Below are 17,127 nucleotides of genomic sequence, written 5' to 3'. Positions count from 1 at the left end.
ATGACCAGACTTACTGAGAACAGTCCACAGGCCATAGCGAGTCGAAAACGTTTCTACGGTCCACTGAAGACCATAGTCTAGCGATGATGTTTATGGCTGTAATTAAGCACTTACTACGTGCTAAGTGCCGGGTAGATATGGAGTTATGAGATTGGAAACCGTGCCTGTCCCACAAAGAACTCTTGTCCATCTTATCTCCATTGTATAGACAAGGAAAGTGAGTCCCGGAGAGGTCAAGTGATCTGCACGGAGCTGAGTAGTGATAAGCAGAGTTGGCATTTGAACCCAGGGCTCCTGACTTTGTCTCATATTCTTTTCCCATGTATAATTGTCTTTTATATTTGAAGAAGAGATGAAGTTCTTGTGTGTGTGTGTGTGTGTGTGTGTGTGTGTGTGCACCTGAAAAGGCCGAAGTGGGGCCCACAGGGCTACAGAAAGTGGCCATCCCATGTATTATGTTTAATGCTTGCATTACCTGACACTCTTTTCTCTTTTGTCACCTTGTCCGTCACTTATTCCGAAGCTTTTGCTCTGAGAGCCCCTCCCTTCCTTGATGGCAGCGCTTCACGCATGTCTATCCCCAGCAGTTGACTCCTGGTTTTTAGCTGGGACGAAGCATTTGTTTCATCGAGTCCTTCAAACATTTCCCCCGCCTCCCTTGCTTTTTCTTTTTAAATTTCAGCTCTCCGACACTCATTCTTGTTCGTGTTCCACCCAGCTTAGCTGCGTTCAGGTGAGCAGAGTTTCGGTGCTAAGAGACTGACTAACGATCCAAAACCTCACTGTTGGTGATCGTATCTTACCATCTGATTTGAAGTAAGGCCCGTAAGAGCCACTGGTGGAACTGCACAAGGAGCCAGGGTGGCCCCTGTGGGTAGTCCAGCTTTCCCTCTGAGCCGTAGAAAAGGTTGGACAACACTACAGCTCTTGAGTTGGATCTGGAGCCCGATACCATGCTACTGCCAAACTCTGACCATCTCTGACCAGAGGATGGGCTGCTCTTCCCGATTTGCTTTTCTCCCTCCTTGTCTGTTGTGTTGTTGGCCGTCGTGCTGCCAAGGTAACAGAATTCTGTCCAAGCTTTTTTTGTTTTTGGTTTGTTTTTTTTTTACCTCCGTGTAGCCAATATGAATTCTTGGTTGTGAGGTTGGCCTCCCTTGTACAGGCTGATAACATCACCAGATCCTTTGCAGTCCAGTGGACTCCCTGCCCACAGTGGTGCCTGATCCCCAGCACTCAAACTCGGTAGGACCTGAGTCACCGAGGGGTTCGATGAGGTTCGCTTGCCAGCCGATGGGCCTCGGAGTTAGATTAGCAGCCTTACCATAGAGCCTCCTCCTTGAACAGCCTCCTCTGGCAGCCGGCAGGAGACATAAAGTGGAGCGAAACAAGCCAAGAGCATGGCAGGATGAGGGAACCCAGAGAGGCTGGCTCAGCATCCTACTGCCTTTGATGTGCACTCACACTCCCCAGTCTGGGGTCTCAGATGAGCCTTCTTCACGTAGGGTCTCAGTGATTTCAGCCATTCCTGCCTCATGGCTCTCTGTTGGCTCCCTGAGGACTCTAAAGCCAGTCTCTCACATCCGGGATGGGGTGACTGACTGAGTCGCCCCTAAGTCACCAGCTCCCGGTTGACTCTCAACTCTCTGGCTTGGCTGGCTGGTTCCTCCCAGCACTCAGGGCAGGCGTGGGAGAGGCCTCCTCAGGTGCTAATAGGGGCTGTTCCAGGTGCCCGTGTCCCGCTTTCGGAGCCTTCACATGGGTCCCATCTTGAGTCCTCCTTCCTCTTTCCTGGCCAGCCCGTGGGCAGTACACAGTCCCACAGCCACCGTCCGTGAGGGCAGTCTACATGCTCGCCGCACTTCTGCAATGTCAATATTCCTCTGTCTGGTTTGAAAATGGCATTTGCTTTTGGGGAGCATTTTTTCCTGTCATCAGATGTGCTAAATGGGTCGGCATTCCTCCGGCTCGGCCCTTTCGAGCAGTGGCCGGGAGAGCTATCCCGGGATTGCACGAGGCGTGGTTACGCCCACTGTCGATAGACACCGTGCCTCTCCGTGAACGACGCCTGGGGTGCTTCTAGGCCCCAGACTGTGCTCAGATGGGAGTTGTGGGCAGCTGAGGCCCGTCAAATTGGGTGGGGAGGGAGGTCCAGGTGGGAGCAGCAGGATGAGCAGGGGGCCTGAGGCCAGGCAGGTGAGAGTGAGATGTTGTAAGCTTTGGAGGAACTGAGAGAATGAGATGGGATTTAGTGGGATGATTAGGATGGGGAGAGTTGATGGAGAACCTTGAGTCCAGTTGTCAATCAATTAATCGGTACTGCTAAGTGCCTGCTGTATGCAGAACACTTGGGAGGCTGCATTAGAATTGGTAGGCATGTTGCCTTCCCTCCAGGAGTTTAGCAATCTATCGGGAGAGACAGAAACTAGAATGAATTGCAGAGAGAAAGACCTAATAAATACGGCATTTAGGTATGGCGGGGTTGCGAGTGGGAAAGGGCTGACGTGGGAGCCGGAAATTTAAAAAGGGAATATTAGAAGTTAATTTGGGGAAGGCTTCCTGAAGATGCGATCTCAGAAGGGCCTTTGAATTGAAGAAAGCAGCGATCTGTCAGATGGGAGGAGGTGAGCAATAGGGAAAAAAGAGGGTGAGGCACAGTGAGAAGGTTAGCTTGAAAAGAGCCTGACCTGGGGTCTGGTGGGAGGGGACAGTGGATATGCGGGAGGGGGAAGCTGATGTAGTGACTTTAAAGCCGGTGGATGGGATTTTCCGCACGATACACAGAGGGATTGGCGGCCTGCGGAGATTTCTGGGGAGTAGGGAGACGATGTGTGGAATGATGTTGTAGAAAAATGATCCGGGCAGTTGAGTGAAGCGGGGATTGGAGAGGGGAGAATCGGGAGGCGGAGCAATCAACGAGGAGGCTGATGTGGTTGTAAGTAAGCCTTATCTGCGGGGACTTGTATTAAACACAGGCCAAAAATACCCAGGTGGGAGTTAGATGCGGTCTTTAGCCCTCAGGGGGCTCGTGATCTATAACTAGAAGTAGGAGAGGCGTGACTAGAGACCGCCACATCAGGAGTGATGAAAAAGTAAAATGCTAAAACTGAGTACAAGACAAGGACAAACGCATAATACACCCGAAATAAAAAAGAAAAGTCAAGTGGGCGATGCGTCTAGAAGGGAAGAATTTCAGGCTCCTCATAGCTCAGAGTCTGAGACCTGCCCCACGCCATAGTGCCCGTTCCAACAGCCACCAGTCTCCCCGGAGTTGCGAAGGCCTCGTGCTGTGGGTGCCATTTTCGTTCCCTCTGGGGTGGTGACTCCTCAGGGGCACGGAGGAGCTGTATTGCATTTGGATTTGTCCCCCTTAAGCACTTGGTAGTCACCCCCCGGCACTTATCTCTGTAGCATTACACCCTGCCATCTCCCCTATTCATCATTTGTTTCAATATCTGTCTCCTCCTCCCTCCTCTAAGCGCCTTAAGGGTGGGAATCATGTCTTCTAGGTCTATTGTATTGTACTCTCCCAAGTGCTTAGTTTGAGATTCTGCCTAAACAGTAAGCGCTCAGTAAATACCATCGATTGAGGCGAGCCGGGGTCCGTTCCTGGTAAGACAGCATATGCTGAGAGCATGCGGCAGAAGCTGCTTTTCTCTACGGGCCTGCCTGGAGCAGAAGACCCCACTGGTGGGGGAGAAGGTGGGAGCTACCGAGGGCTTCGCTCGACCACGATGAGTGGGGCCGGGAGTGCGCAGCAGCGGCTTTTGTCCCCGAGGACCGGCACTCCCGGAGCGCGGCATGGGGGCCTCCGCTGGTGGCACGTGTCCCATCCTAGTCGAACCAGTGTACGATAAAGGCCTGGGCCGACAGCGTGGCCATCTGGACGGAGGGGAAGAGGTGGGAGCAGCACATCGCAAGGGGCGTGCGAGAGTTTTGTGCGCTCAGCCTACGTGGACGTACCGTAGGACCAAGGCTGGGCAGTAGCCCCACGGGCCACCGGCTGATGAGATCTCTGCCGCCCGCTATTTCACCCGATTCCCGTTGAGCCCTTTCCTCAGGCGAGACGACTCAGGTGGTTCTCCAGTCGAAAGCTTTGGCCACGGATGACAGAGCCCCAGCCGGCCCTCCTCTCCTTCCGGCCGCCGAAACCAACCCCGGCTGCGGCCCGCAGCGGGTCCGACTTTGGGCGCGTAGAGGGGCAGGGGTGGCCGCCATGCAGCTTCAGGCCCGGGGCCCGCCTGAGGGTTGGAGTTGTATTTTCAGTGCCCAATTAGCCGGCACACACTGGGCCCCATCGTTCAGTAAAAGGCTAGGCAGAACTGAAGTGTGCGCAGACAGAATACATCCCCCAGTTCTTGAGAGTAGTTCGGTCTTTTAAGGCACCGTCATCCTTCTCGACTTGATCAGTATCGTCGGTAACTAGCACAGGGCCTGTGACTATTTACCTGGGTACTAATAAAACTGATTAAATTGTTTTTTCAAAAAATTTCCCTGCTAAAAAAAATCCGTATTTTTGACTAGCCAACATGCTCTACTTAACCGTGGTCATCAACAAAAAATTGGAGTCACTTGTACAGATGGATTTCCGCTCACGCGGCCCACCACTGAAACAGAACAGACCGTGTCCATCCTGATTATCTTATATCTACCCCAGTGCTTAATACAATGCCTGGCACATAGTAAGTGCTTACATACTATTTAAAAAAAAGTAAAAACCGTTAGGAGGTTTGGATTAGAGGCAGGAGTTTATTTTAGGAGCAGTTCTTTGTATTCAGTGCCGCTGATGCTGAAATTCTATCTGTGCATTTGATTGTCGTTGAAGGACAGTCTCTTCCGGAGGGGGCCCGCAGGAAAGATGTCGAGGACATTTTTTATCCCCTTGCCTGTATTTTTAGGGTATTTATTAAGGACTCTTGTGTGTCCCACACGTTTTCTTAAGCACCGGGTTGGATATTAGGACGAGTGGCTCTACCTTCCTCACAGCTGTCCTGTGGCTCGTTTTCCCTCCTCCTGGAGCACCTTCAGCTTTGCCAGACTGCATCTTGCCCTTCTTCCCAAGCCCTCTTGTCCCATCTTATGCCATCGAGTCGCCTCCGACCCATAGTGACGCCATTGACACGGCTCTCCCAGAACACTCCACCTCCATCAGCAGTCATCCCGATAGTGTATCTGTACAATTTCCCGCTCGCCAAGCCCTCTCAGATAATAATTCGTTAAGCGCCTACTCCGTGCCAGACCCGATACGAGGCGCTGGGTTGGATACAAGCAAATCACGTTGGACGCAGTCCCTGTCCCGTGTGGGCCTCACAGTCTCAACCCCCATTTTACAGATGAGGTAACCGATGCACAGAGGAACGAAGTGACTTGTCCAAGGTCACCCAGTAAACAAGGGGTGGAACCTGGGATTAGAACCCGTGCACTTTTGACTCCCGGGTGACTTGGAGAGTCACCTCTTCCAGGACTGATCTCTCTCCTTCCTGGTGATCCCTCCCCATCAGCCATATGAGCACTTATGCCTATAATCTATTTAGTCACTTAGGTCTGTGCTGTATATCTTTTAATCTTGCATCCTTAGGATTTTCCCATCCTTGGGTTTGATGGACACATTTTCTGGGGGTTCTACATATGTATGCTGTGGGCAGGGATCATATCTACCAACTCTGTTGTTTTGTTATTCTTAAGCATATCTTATCTCTCACCATCTGCACACAGTAAGGACTCAAAAAAAGACCACTGACTGATGGAAAAAAGAGGTATGGCCGGAAACACGGTGGTATTTATAATCTGACTGCACGACAGTAGCCCCCGGCAGACACAATGTATGGGCCTAGAGGAGAGAGTATGGGCTGGGAAGGTAGAAGACCAGGGTTCTAATTCTGGTGCTGCCACTAGCCAGCTCTGTGACCTTGGGCAAGTCACTTTTCTGTGCCTCGGTTTCTGTATCTGTAAAATGGGGATAAAGTACCCTTGGACTCTGAGCCCTGTGGGAGACAGGGACTGTGTCAGATCTTCTGATTGTATTATATCTATCCCATAATTAGTACAGTTGCTTGGCACGTAGTAAGCGCTTAGCCAATACTGCAGTAATAATGAAGAGGATGGTGATTATTAGCGTTATAGTTATTGTTGTTTCCCTCAGGTATTAGTTTCATCTGAGCTCCATATAGTATCGCTTTAAAACTCACATCTGTGCCTGAAAATACTCTTCAGCTGCCAGTAACTGGCTGCCCTGCGCCCATCCTAACTACAGTGTAACCTATTTGTAAAGTGGCTGTGTTTTATATGCCCAAAGGATTCTCCCCTAAAGTGTCAGGCTATTTTGATCCAAGGAACAGAGGTGGAAGAATATTTGTTTTAAACACTCACCTAAACTGCAGCATAACTCTTAGATTGGTTACCTGTTGGTATCCTCTATTAGAAAAAATAAATAAATGGTGGTATTTGTTAAGCGCTTACTATGTGCAGAGCACTGTCCTGAGCGCTGGGGGGGGGATTCAAGGTGATCAGGTTTTCCCACGTGGGGCTCACGGTTTTCATCCCCATTTTCCAGATGAGGTAACTGAGGCACGGAGAAGTGAAGTGACCTGCCCAAAGTCACACAGCTGGCAAGCGGCGGAGCCGGGATTAGAACCCATGAACTCTGACTCCCAAGCCCGGGCTCTTTCCACTGAGTCACGCTGTTTCTCTAGAAGTGAACCCACGCTGTCAAAACGTCAGGTCTCTGGAGGTCGCGTCCCACTGCCGATGAGCTTCTGGGCTTCAGCGCTTAGGACAGCGAGCGCTTAACATATGCTATCGTTCTTGTTTTGGCCCAGATCGGGGGAAGGATCTGACAGCCTCAGGGGTGGGGACAGCAGCAGCACCCCAAAAAGGAGGAGTAGGGGGGACGCTGCCTTCTCTTTTGCTTCAGCAGCTTTTGTCGGAGATACCGCTGAATTGGACCTTCTGCAGACCTTTCTTGGGAGTGTCTAGCACAGCTGGAGAGCTGTCAGGCTGGAAATTCTGCAGAACCCCTCGGCAGGGTCATTTCTGGCGGAAAGGCAGGGTCTCCGGGCGCAACCGGCCACCGGGCAACTTGGGAGCTCATGGATTGGGGGGGTTAGAAATGGATTTACAGATGTATGAGGATTATGGGTGATAGAAGCAGGTTTATTAAGATTGACAGAGGACGATGAGAGTTAAACTACGGAGGGCAAAGTTATTCTTAGAGTAATTAATAATAATAATAATGTTGGTATTTGTTAAGCGCTTACTATGTGCCGAGCACCGCTGTAAGCGCTGGGGTGGGGATACAGGGTAATCAGGTTGTCCCACGTGAGGCTCCCAGTCTTCATCCCCATTTTACAGATGAGGTAACTGAGACACCGAGAAGTCAAGTGACTTGCCCAAAGCCGCACTGCTGACAGGTGGCGGAGCCGGAATTAGAACCCATGACTTCTGACTCCTAAGCCCGTGTTCTTTCCACTGAGCTACGCTGCTTCTCTAATAATCACTAAGTACTGGTCAGCTTGGTGCCCAACTTCTAGCAGCTGGTAAAACCGGGAAGGAGACGATGGTTGTCTCCAGGGGCTACTTTTCACAAACCACCCCAAACAGGCCCCCTTTCAGATCATCCCCAAAGAGCTCTTCATTCGTATATATTTATTGAGAGTCTAGTGAGTGCAAAGCACTGTACTCAGCACTTGGGAAAGTATAGTACCACAGTAAACGGTGACATTCCCTGCCAACAACGAGCTCACTGTCGAGAGTGGGGGAGGCAGACCTCAGATCACCCCAAACGGGCTACTTTTCAAACAACCCAGGGGGTCAAGTTCCCAAGGGGGAATACTCACTTCTAGCTCCAGCGGGTCGCTTGGCTTAGACTGTAAACCCGTCAAAGGGCAGGGACTGTCTCTATCTGTTGCCGACTTGTACATTCCATGCGCTTAGTACAGTGCTCTGCACATAGTAAGCGCTCAATAAAGACTATTGAATGAATCACGCGGGGTCTGACAGACTCCCGACTCTGGGTAGAGGCGACTCTCTACCTCAGGATTAGAGACTTCCAACCTACTACCAAGAGTTCATGGAGACCCCACCCCAGATACACCTTGCCGCCTCCCCATCCTCTTCCCTGCCGTTGGCCATATGGAGAGTGGCGGGGGAGAGAAAGGATTGTGGTCACGCTTGCCAGCCCCCTCCACCCTCCGCAACGTAGCTGTTTAACCCTTTCTGTCTTTCCCAGCTCCTCCAGAACTGGCCTTTCTGCTTTCTGGGCTGTCACTGGGGACGTGGGAAGTAAGGCGGGCCCACATGGCTGAAAATTGGGGTTGGGTGAGAGGGAGGGAGGGCGGATGGGCCCAGTGAGTCGTCCCCCTTTCCCATTTTTCCAGCTCTCCCAGCTCACCCGCTCTCTCTCTCCCCACTTCCCCTCCCCGCCCCATTTGGGCCTCTTCCTCCATCTTCCTCCCTACCCTCTTCACTGACTTTTGTAAACTGGTGTACGAAGCACTGTGAACCATGGGTTGCATTAAAAGCATTAGATGTAAATTTGGTCTAACGGAGAGAAATTTCAGAATCAGAGGGAAGCAAAAAGGCAGACTTTTCAGGATTGCAGCAGGACTTTAAGGTCCGGTGTTCGTGAGGTAGAGCGGCAGGTTCTCTGGCGCTGTCAGGATTCATCCTAGTTTATTAGAAACATCTGTCCCGGACAGGTTGAAGAAGAGTCCCGGAATCACGGGGCATCTTTCCTGCGCTCACTCTGCCTGACTTTTTAAGCGTGTCTGGCAGAGAATTCATCATGGTATGTTTTGTTCCGATTTGTCTCGGACGTGCTAAACGGCCCAAGGTCGGGATCCTGCTGATAAGGAGTTTGTACTCTGAGAGTACGTCCTCAGATGTGCGGCTTGATTGGCGTGGGTCCACAGCCTGTCCTCCACCCCCTGCTTTTACCCTGCGGTCAGCCCCTCTGAACTGGAGGGACTTACCTTAGGCCCCCCAGGGCCAGCACTCCGGGGTAGAACGCCACAAGGGTCTGGTTCTGGAGCTCAACCTGCCCGGGACCAGCCCCAGGTCCACATCGTACAACACGCGCTAATTCATCCCCTGGGAAATGGCCGCCCACCAAGTCTGGCCCGGCTCAGGCCAGCCATCACTCACGGCCACTCTCATTTAAGGGTCTCCCTGTCCGGCGAATCATTCTGAGACATCAGTCAGTCGATCGGCCCTATTTATCGAGTGCTCACCGTGTGGTCCGAAGAAGCCCTTGGGAAAGTACAGTCGGACAGAGTCGGTTGACGCGATCGTGGCCCACCCCTCTGTGTGCTCCCAACCATCTCGATCCCCAGGGCAAGGAGCAGAATAATAATAATGATAATAATAATGTTGGTATTTGTTAAGCGCTTACTATGTGCCGAGCACTGTTCTAAGCGCTGGGATAGACACAGGGGAATCAGGTTGTCCCACGTGGGGCTCACAGTCTTCATCCCCATTTTACAGATGAGGTAACTGAGGCCCAGAGAAGTGAAGTGACTTGCCCACAGTCACACAGCTGGCAAGTGGCCGAGCCGGGATTCGAACCCGAAGGCCTGTGGCTTGTGGAGAGGCCGGCTGGCCGGCCGGCTGATTACTCAGACCAAACCCGTGTAGGTTTAACCTGACTTGGGCACCAAAATTCAAGGCCTCGGGGCTTGAAGGCTTGGCCCAGCCAATGGCATGGAGAAGGTGGTAACGGAATTGACCCGTTAGACTTCCAGGCGGTTACCAGGTTCCTGGGACGGCTCAGAGATTGTGAGCAGTGAGGCGCCAGAAGGATGGATCGTTTCTGCACGGTTCAGTCCCCCCGATTGGCCACCCGTGTTAGCTCTGCCCCGGAATCTCCTTCTACTGAAAAATTATCTGCAGCAAAATGTGTACATTGTGTTGATATGGCCAGTGTTACGGGGAAGGTGGGGAATGTGATGGATATATTGTATGGGAGCGAATTCCCGAACGGGAATTCTTCAAGCTCTTCAGAGTACGGTTACACAAACTCACTTCTAAGGGGTGATTGGGATATTCCGGTTCCCTTTATCATCAACTCTCAATTGAATTGCATGCTCCTAGTTAGGCTTAGGTGATTGTGCAAATATTCTGTCTCATTCAGATTTTTAAAGCTCTTTAAGATTCTTCCCCCAGCGTCATCAGGTCTGGTATGATGCGCTACCCACTTGCAGAAATCCATCGACCGATCAGTAGCATTTACTGAGCACTTACTGTGTGCCGAGTCCTAAGTGCTCGGGAGAGAACAGTACAATAAAGTTGGTAAAGTGAACCTTGCCTTCAAGGAGCCTACAATCTAACAGGGGAGACAGACGTTAAAGAACGGAGTGGCGGAGATTCCAGATAGGGTTGCCGTTAACTACCGTAAGTGGTCTGGGGCTGGGTGTGCGGTGAGTATCACAGACCCCCGACGGCGCAGGCGATGCGGAAAGGAGAGTAAATAGTCGGGGTGGTGAGAGGTTAGGCAGGGAAGACCTCTTGGGGAGATGTGATTTTAGTAGGGCTCTGAAGGTGGGGAGAGGGATGGTCTGTTGGGGTCAGAGTGGGAGGGGAGTCCGAGGGGTTGATGGCAAGCGAGGGAGTTGAGATTGAGGTTCAGCGAATAAATTAGAGAAGTGAAGTGTGGAAGCAGGTTTGTACTAGATTAGCGAGGTTTAGGAGTGGAGAGAGTTGATTTAGGGCCTTAAAACCTAACTGTGCTAAGGGGTTTTTGCTGAATGTGAAGATAGATGGGCTGTCCTCGGAGGGTTTTGAGGAGTTGGGAGATATGCCCGGAAAGGTTTTGTTTTTTGTTTTTTCAGAAAGATGATCCAGGCGGCAGAGTGAAGTATTGACCGGAGTGGGGAGAGGCAGGGAGGTCAGCGAGGAGGCTGATGCAATAATTGAAGCGGGATATGATAAGAATAATAATTATGGTATTCATTAAGTGCTTACTATGTGCAGACCACGGTTCAGCTCGTCCCACGTGGGGCTCACGTTTTTTAATCCCCATTTTTACAGATGAGAAAACTGAGGCCCAGAGAACTTAAGTGACTTGCCCAAGGTCACACAGCAGACAGGCGGCGGAGTCGGGATTGGAACCCACGACCTCTGACTCCCAAGCCCGGGGTCATTCCACTAAGCCACGCTGCTTCCAAATACTTGGACCAGCCTGGTAGGGGTTTGGATGGCGGGAAAGTCTAACAGAGATGTTGGTAGTAGAAATAATACTTATTAAGCGGTCACTCTGGGTACTCTGCGCACTAAGCTCTGGGAGAGACTCCGGAGGCGGGGAAGAGATGTTCTACCTATCGTGAAGGTAGAACGGAGCGGATTTTAGCGACAGGCTGAACGGGAGGCGAATCGAAGATCACGCCACTGTTACGGACTTGGGAGGTGGGGAGGATGGCGGAGAGGATGGCGGAGTTGCCTTCAGTGATGGGAAAGTCGAGGGAAGACCCAAAGTTGCGTTTTGGCCATGGTAAGTTTGGGGTGTCGGTGGGACATCCAGAAAGAGATGTGCTTTGGAAGGAGGAAAGGTGAGACTCCAGAGGAGGGAGGTCAGGGCCAGCTGAGGAGATTTGGGAATCGTTCGTGTGGAGGAGGTGGTTGAAACGAGTGAATGTTGCCTGTGTCACCCTCACTGAGCGTGGCTCGGTGGAAAGACCCCGGGCTTGGGAGTCAGAAGGTCATGGGTTCTAATCCCGGCTCCACCGCTTGGCAGCTGTGTGACTTTGGGCAAATCACTTCACTTTTCTGGGCCTCAGTGACCTCATCTGTCAAATGGGGATGAAGACTGGGAGCCCCACGTGGGACGACCTGATCGGCTTGTATCCCCCCCCAGCACTTAGAAGAGTGCTTGGCACCTAGTAAGCGCTTAACGAACACCATCATCATCATTATTATTATTATTTGCACCCTTTACTCCCCCAGCAGTTATATACATTAAGCAGCTTGGGTTAGTGGAAAGAGCACAGGGTTGGGAATCAGGGGACTTGGGTTCTAATCCCTGCTCCGCCACTTGTCTGCTCTGTGACCTTGGGCAAGCTGCTTAACTTCTCTGTGCCTCAGTGACGCCATCTGTAAAATGGGGATGAAGACTGTGAGCCCCACCTGGGACAACGTGATTACCTTGTATGTACTCCAGTACTTAGAACGGTGGTTGGCAAATAGTAAGCATTTAACAAATACCATAATTATTGTTATTACATACGTATAATTTATTTTTATTTGCTGTCTCCCCCCTAAGCGTTCAATAAATAAGATTGAGCACTTACTGTGTGAAGAGCACTTTACTAAGCACTTGATACAGCAGAGTCAGCAGGCACATTCCCTGCTCACAAGGAGCTTACAGTTAGAGGGGGAGACAGACATCAATATAAATAAATAAGTAAACCACCTCTACCCGCCTTGTTCGCAGCATGTCCGGGGAAAAATGCTTCGCATTTTACCTCAGCGCTGTATCTTAGCATTGTACCTCAATCTCGTCTCTCTCGTCCGCGTCCCGCCTCTGGTCTGGATCGCCCTCCCTCTTCATTCGGGGGTATTTATCGAGTGCCTACTGTGTGCGGAGCACTGCACTAAGTGCTTGGAAAGTACGATTGAGCAACAAATGGAGATAATCCCTACCCAGCAACAGGCTCACGGTCTAGAAGGGGGGAGACAGACATCAGAAACAAGTAAACAGGCATCAATAGCATCAGTATAAATAAATAGAATTATAGTTATATAAACATCATTAATAAATGGAATAAGAACTACGTACATATATACACAAGTGCTGTGGGCGCGGGAAGGGGGGTAGAGCAGAGGGAGTCGGGGCGATGGGGAGGGGAGGAGGAGCAGAGGAAAAGGGGGCTCAGTCTGGGAAGAAATACTCCCCCCACTTTAATGCTTATCGAAGGCGCATCTCCTCCAGGAGGCCTTCCGTGATAAGCCCTCTCGTCCTTTGCTTCCACTCCCTTCTCCGTCACCCTCACTTGCTCCCTTTATTCACACCCTGCCCCCGGCCCCGAAGCACTCATGTACATAGCTGTGATTTTATTTATTTATATCCTTGTCTGTCTCTCCCTTTAGACTCAAGCTCACTGTGGGCAGGGAATGTCTTTAATATCGTACTCTCCCAAACACTTAGTACAGCGCTCCGCACACGGTAAGCACTCGAGAAATACGATTGACTGACACTAGCCTCTTGAAGAAGGGAATTGGGAAACCAGAGGGCGTCAACAAGAGGAAACGGTGATTTAAGAGAAATCATAGGTCGTTGAGGGCACGGACTGTGTCTACCAACTGGATTTAATGTACTTTTCCAAGCATACCCAATAAGGGCTCAGTAAATGGATTGAAGAATGGCAAGCTGATGACTGGCTAATCATTTTTGGCCTAAATGAGTCTCCTAAATTGCTACTCAAGAGAAGGCTTTTTCATCCCATTTTAGAAAGATTTGACACTGGCCCAAGCCACAGTTCATCCCTTTTTAGTTAAAGCCAATCAAGCTCCGGTAGCGGTTATTGTTTCCCAGTTACTTTTTATTTTATTTTTTTAATGGTATTAAGCTCTTACTCTCTGCCACTGTACTAAGCAGTTAGGGCAGATACAAACTAATCAGGTTGGACACAGTCCATCTTGGGCTCAGTCTTAATCCCCATTTTACGGATGAGGTGACCGAGGCCCGGGGAATCGATCAGTGAATGGTATTTATTGAGCACACACTCTGTGTAGAGCACTCTGCTAAACACTTGGGAGAGTACAGTACAACAGCATTAGCTCAGATTATTTTGAGTGTGAGGAAATTTAGGAAAGCGACAGCAGACAAGTGACAGAACGACGATCAGAACCCAGGTCCTCTAAAACAGATGGGCACCGAACTCGGTTTATTGACGTCAAGACGCCAGAGAACATAAGGCTGTTGCGAGACGAGGAGGAGAATCCTCGGCTCCAGTGAAAAACCACCACCTCTTCGCAGCGTAGGAGTCCTGCGTCGTTTCATGGCACAAGTATAATACAAGTCTTGTGTTTCTAGGTACGAGGAATCGTAAACTCCAGCGGTGAATATGGGGGAAAAGAAACCAGAGCCCCTGGACTTCGTGAAAGATTTTCAGGAATACCTAACTCAACAAACCCACCATGTGAACATGATCTCCGGATCAGTGAGCGGAGACAAAGAAGCAGAAGCTCTTCAGGGAGGTAGACCAGTTTTACTAAATATTATCCCATTTGGAAAGTGTGCTGATATTTGCCTCTAGACATCATTAGATTAATATTTGCCTACGAACAACCCCGCAGTGTGGCTTAGTGGAAAGAGCCCGGGCTTGGGAGTCAGAGGACGTGGGTTCTAATCCCGCCTCCGCCCCTGTCCGCTGCGTGACCTTGGGCAAGCCGCTTAATTTCTCTTGGTCTCAGTTACCTCGTCTGTAAAATGGAGATAAAGACTGTGAGCCCCGCGTGGGACAAACCCATTCCCTTGTATCCACCCCAGTGCTTAGAAGAGTGCTTGGCACATAGTTAGTGCTTAACAAATATCATCATAATAATAATATTGGTATTGGTTAAGCACTTTACTATGTGCAGAGCACTGTTCTAAGCGCTGGGGTAGGTACAGGGTAATCAGGTTGTCCCACATGAGGCTCACAGTCTTCATCCCCATTTTACAGATGAGGGAACTGAGGCACAGAGAAGTAAAGTGACTTGCCCACAGTCACACAGCTGACAGGTGGCAGAGCCGGAATTCGAACCCATGACCTCTGGCTCCCAAGCCCGGGCTCTTTCCACTGAGCCACGCTGCTTCTCTACCTCTTCATCATTCATTATTACCATTATCGTTTTTGTGAGCCGTACCTGGATGTTTGGTTTCTTTTAAGCAGTAAAGAAAGCAATCGGTGAGGAAGGTGTTCTAAGGTTCATTCTGTTGCAACGTCGAGTGTGGAATTCACCAAAAAATACGTGCGTTAGATGGTTAAAAACTTAAGCTTGTTGTGGACAGGGAATGTGTCTAACAACTCTGTTGTATTATACTCTCCCAAGTGAACGCTCAACTGAATGACCGAGTACCCCAATTAAATGCAGATTTTGTCTGGGGTTTTTTTTTTAGTGTATTTTAGCACTTACTGTGTGCCAGGCACTGTCCTAAGCACTGGGGTAGTTACAGACCAGTCAGATTCGGACACAGTCCCTGTCCCATAGGGGCCTCTCAGTCTTAACCCCCATTTTACAGATGAGGTATGTGAGGCACAGAGAAGCAAAGTGACTTGCCCAAGGTCACACAGCAGACAGGTGGTGGAGCCGGGACTAGGACCTAGGTCCTTCCGACCCGCAGGCCAAGTTGAGCTTCTCGATCGAGCTCTCTCCTATCTCTCCGAAGCCCGATAGTTAGGAGAGTGGATCGATCACCCCCCGGGTTGTGGTTGCACCACAAACATCCACGTCGTGTAGTTACAAAAATGTTCGTGAAGTGCTTTGAAGATGAGTTTACTTTGGGTTTACTGATATTTTCACTGCACGGTACACTGCTCTGCACAGAGAAGTGCGCAATAAACGCAAATGAATGAATGGATAGGTTTAAACGACGCGGTGGAGTCGTACTACGAGTATGTAACCGATTAAAAAAAAGATCACCGCAACCCCGCGCTGGGGAATATAAAACCCCGGCTCTTCTGTGATAACGTGATTGCCATTGCGATATTTTCTCTCTAGCTGGGACAGATGGTGATCAGAACGGACTCGATCATCCATCCGTTGAAGTCGCCCTGGACGAAAACTCAGGAATGTTAGTGGATGGGTTTGAAAGGACATTTGATGGAAAGCTAAAATGTCGCTACTGCAATTATGCCAGTAAAGGAACAGCACGACTCATAGAGCATATCAGAATTCACACAGGTAATGAGGGACCGGTTTGAAGGTAACCCGTGGGTTTGGTAGAATGTAATCACTTCTGACGGTTGGAAATGGAGGGCCCGGTTCGAAATTCAACTCCGTGCCCCAGAAAGAAGGCCACCAGCCAACTAGCTGGTTCTCTTCTTCTCAGCCGCCCCCCATTGCCGTCCTCATCATCATTCTCCTCACCACCTCGTGGGGGAGAGATGAATCAACGACAGTATTGCATGCCGTCCCTGTCTCCAAATGCCCTTGGGCCCTTTAAAATCTGCCCGCTGCTTCTCATCTGGGCAGGTGAGTGTATTTTTCCATGGAGGGAAACACTGAAATGGGCAACGGACCAAGAAGGCTCGGGGAATCTCAGTGACGTGGATTGTTCCGCGTCCGTCCGGACCGTGGACGACCTCACCTTTCGGACCGTTGGGTGGTTCCGTACAGTCGGCAGCCTCCGATTACCGTAGCCCTCTTTTCTGCACTGTGACGTCACACTCTCGAGTTGAATCAGTCGTATTTAGTTTAGATGGTTTATTGGCTATTTCAGCCTGATTCTGAGCGCTTGTGCGAATAAGCGCCAGAGAGAATACTTCAATCCGCCGGTAATTCCAAAACCCCAATCGAACCAATAAGTCGTATCTTTTTCTACCCGTTTTTGCGTAGAACTGCTAACTGGAAGCACGATGATGGATTTAGATGGCATTTTCTTGGATTTTCCCTCCTATCTTCTCCAGCCCATTTGCCCTCCTCAGGCCAATCCTGTTGCACTCCCGAATGCTTACTACATTGCTCCGCACAGAGCAAGCGCTCGATAAATACCGCTGATGGTTTGATGGCCAAAGAAGCAGACGCAGCGTGGCTTAGCGGAAAGAGCCCGGGCTTGGGAGTCAGAAGTCATCAGCTCTGATCCCGGCTCTGCCCCTTAATCAGCAGTGCGACTTTGGGCAGGTCACTTCATTTCGCTGTGCCTCAGTTTCCTCATCTGTAAAATGGGGATTAAGTCTGTGAAATGGTCTCTCTGTCCTTAGAACTCACCTTTGTGGCGTCTTCCCCGTTAAACCCCGGCTGCCCAGGTGCCGTGATTTACCGAAGTCTCCCTAGCCTTTACGTAAACATCTGTCAGTGTTTAAATTTGGTGTCGCGTACTTGCCTTAAGAGACCGTAAACTCCTCAAGGGCCAAGACCTTCTCGCTTCTCCTCTTGGAATAATCCCTAGCTTTCAGTAGAGGGCATTGCCCAAAGTAGGCCTCAGGCACCTAC

The 17,127-nt window shown here is 50.4% G+C and overlaps 1 protein-coding gene across 4 annotated transcripts in view; it reads left to right on the top strand.

Annotated features, from left to right (window-relative positions):
- IKZF5 (IKAROS family zinc finger 5) overlaps positions 1 to 17,127 on the top strand; it is a 37,755-nt gene that overhangs the window by 15,090 nt on the left and 5,538 nt on the right. For 3 of the 4 annotated variants that reach the window (XR_005660926.1, XR_485891.3, XM_007666045.3), the window contains exons 3-4: positions 14,024 to 14,187; positions 15,694 to 15,876. Coding sequence is in view for 2 of the 4 variants with exons in the window: in XM_007666045.3 (XP_007664235.1) it covers positions 14,055 to 14,187; positions 15,694 to 15,876 (316 nt within the window). In the remaining 2 variants the exon portion in view is untranslated. Of the gene's footprint in view, positions 1 to 14,023; positions 14,188 to 15,693; positions 15,877 to 17,127 lie in introns of those variants that run through there. The other variant, XM_039914386.1, reaches the window with a different exon arrangement.

The sequence above is a fragment of the Ornithorhynchus anatinus genome, chromosome 16 (genome assembly GCF_004115215.2).
Source record: "Ornithorhynchus anatinus isolate Pmale09 chromosome 16, mOrnAna1.pri.v4, whole genome shotgun sequence".
Lineage (NCBI taxonomy): Eukaryota > Metazoa > Chordata > Mammalia > Monotremata > Ornithorhynchidae > Ornithorhynchus > Ornithorhynchus anatinus.
Note: the sequence above shows the minus strand (reverse complement) of the source record. Positions and strands in the feature narration are given on the sequence as shown.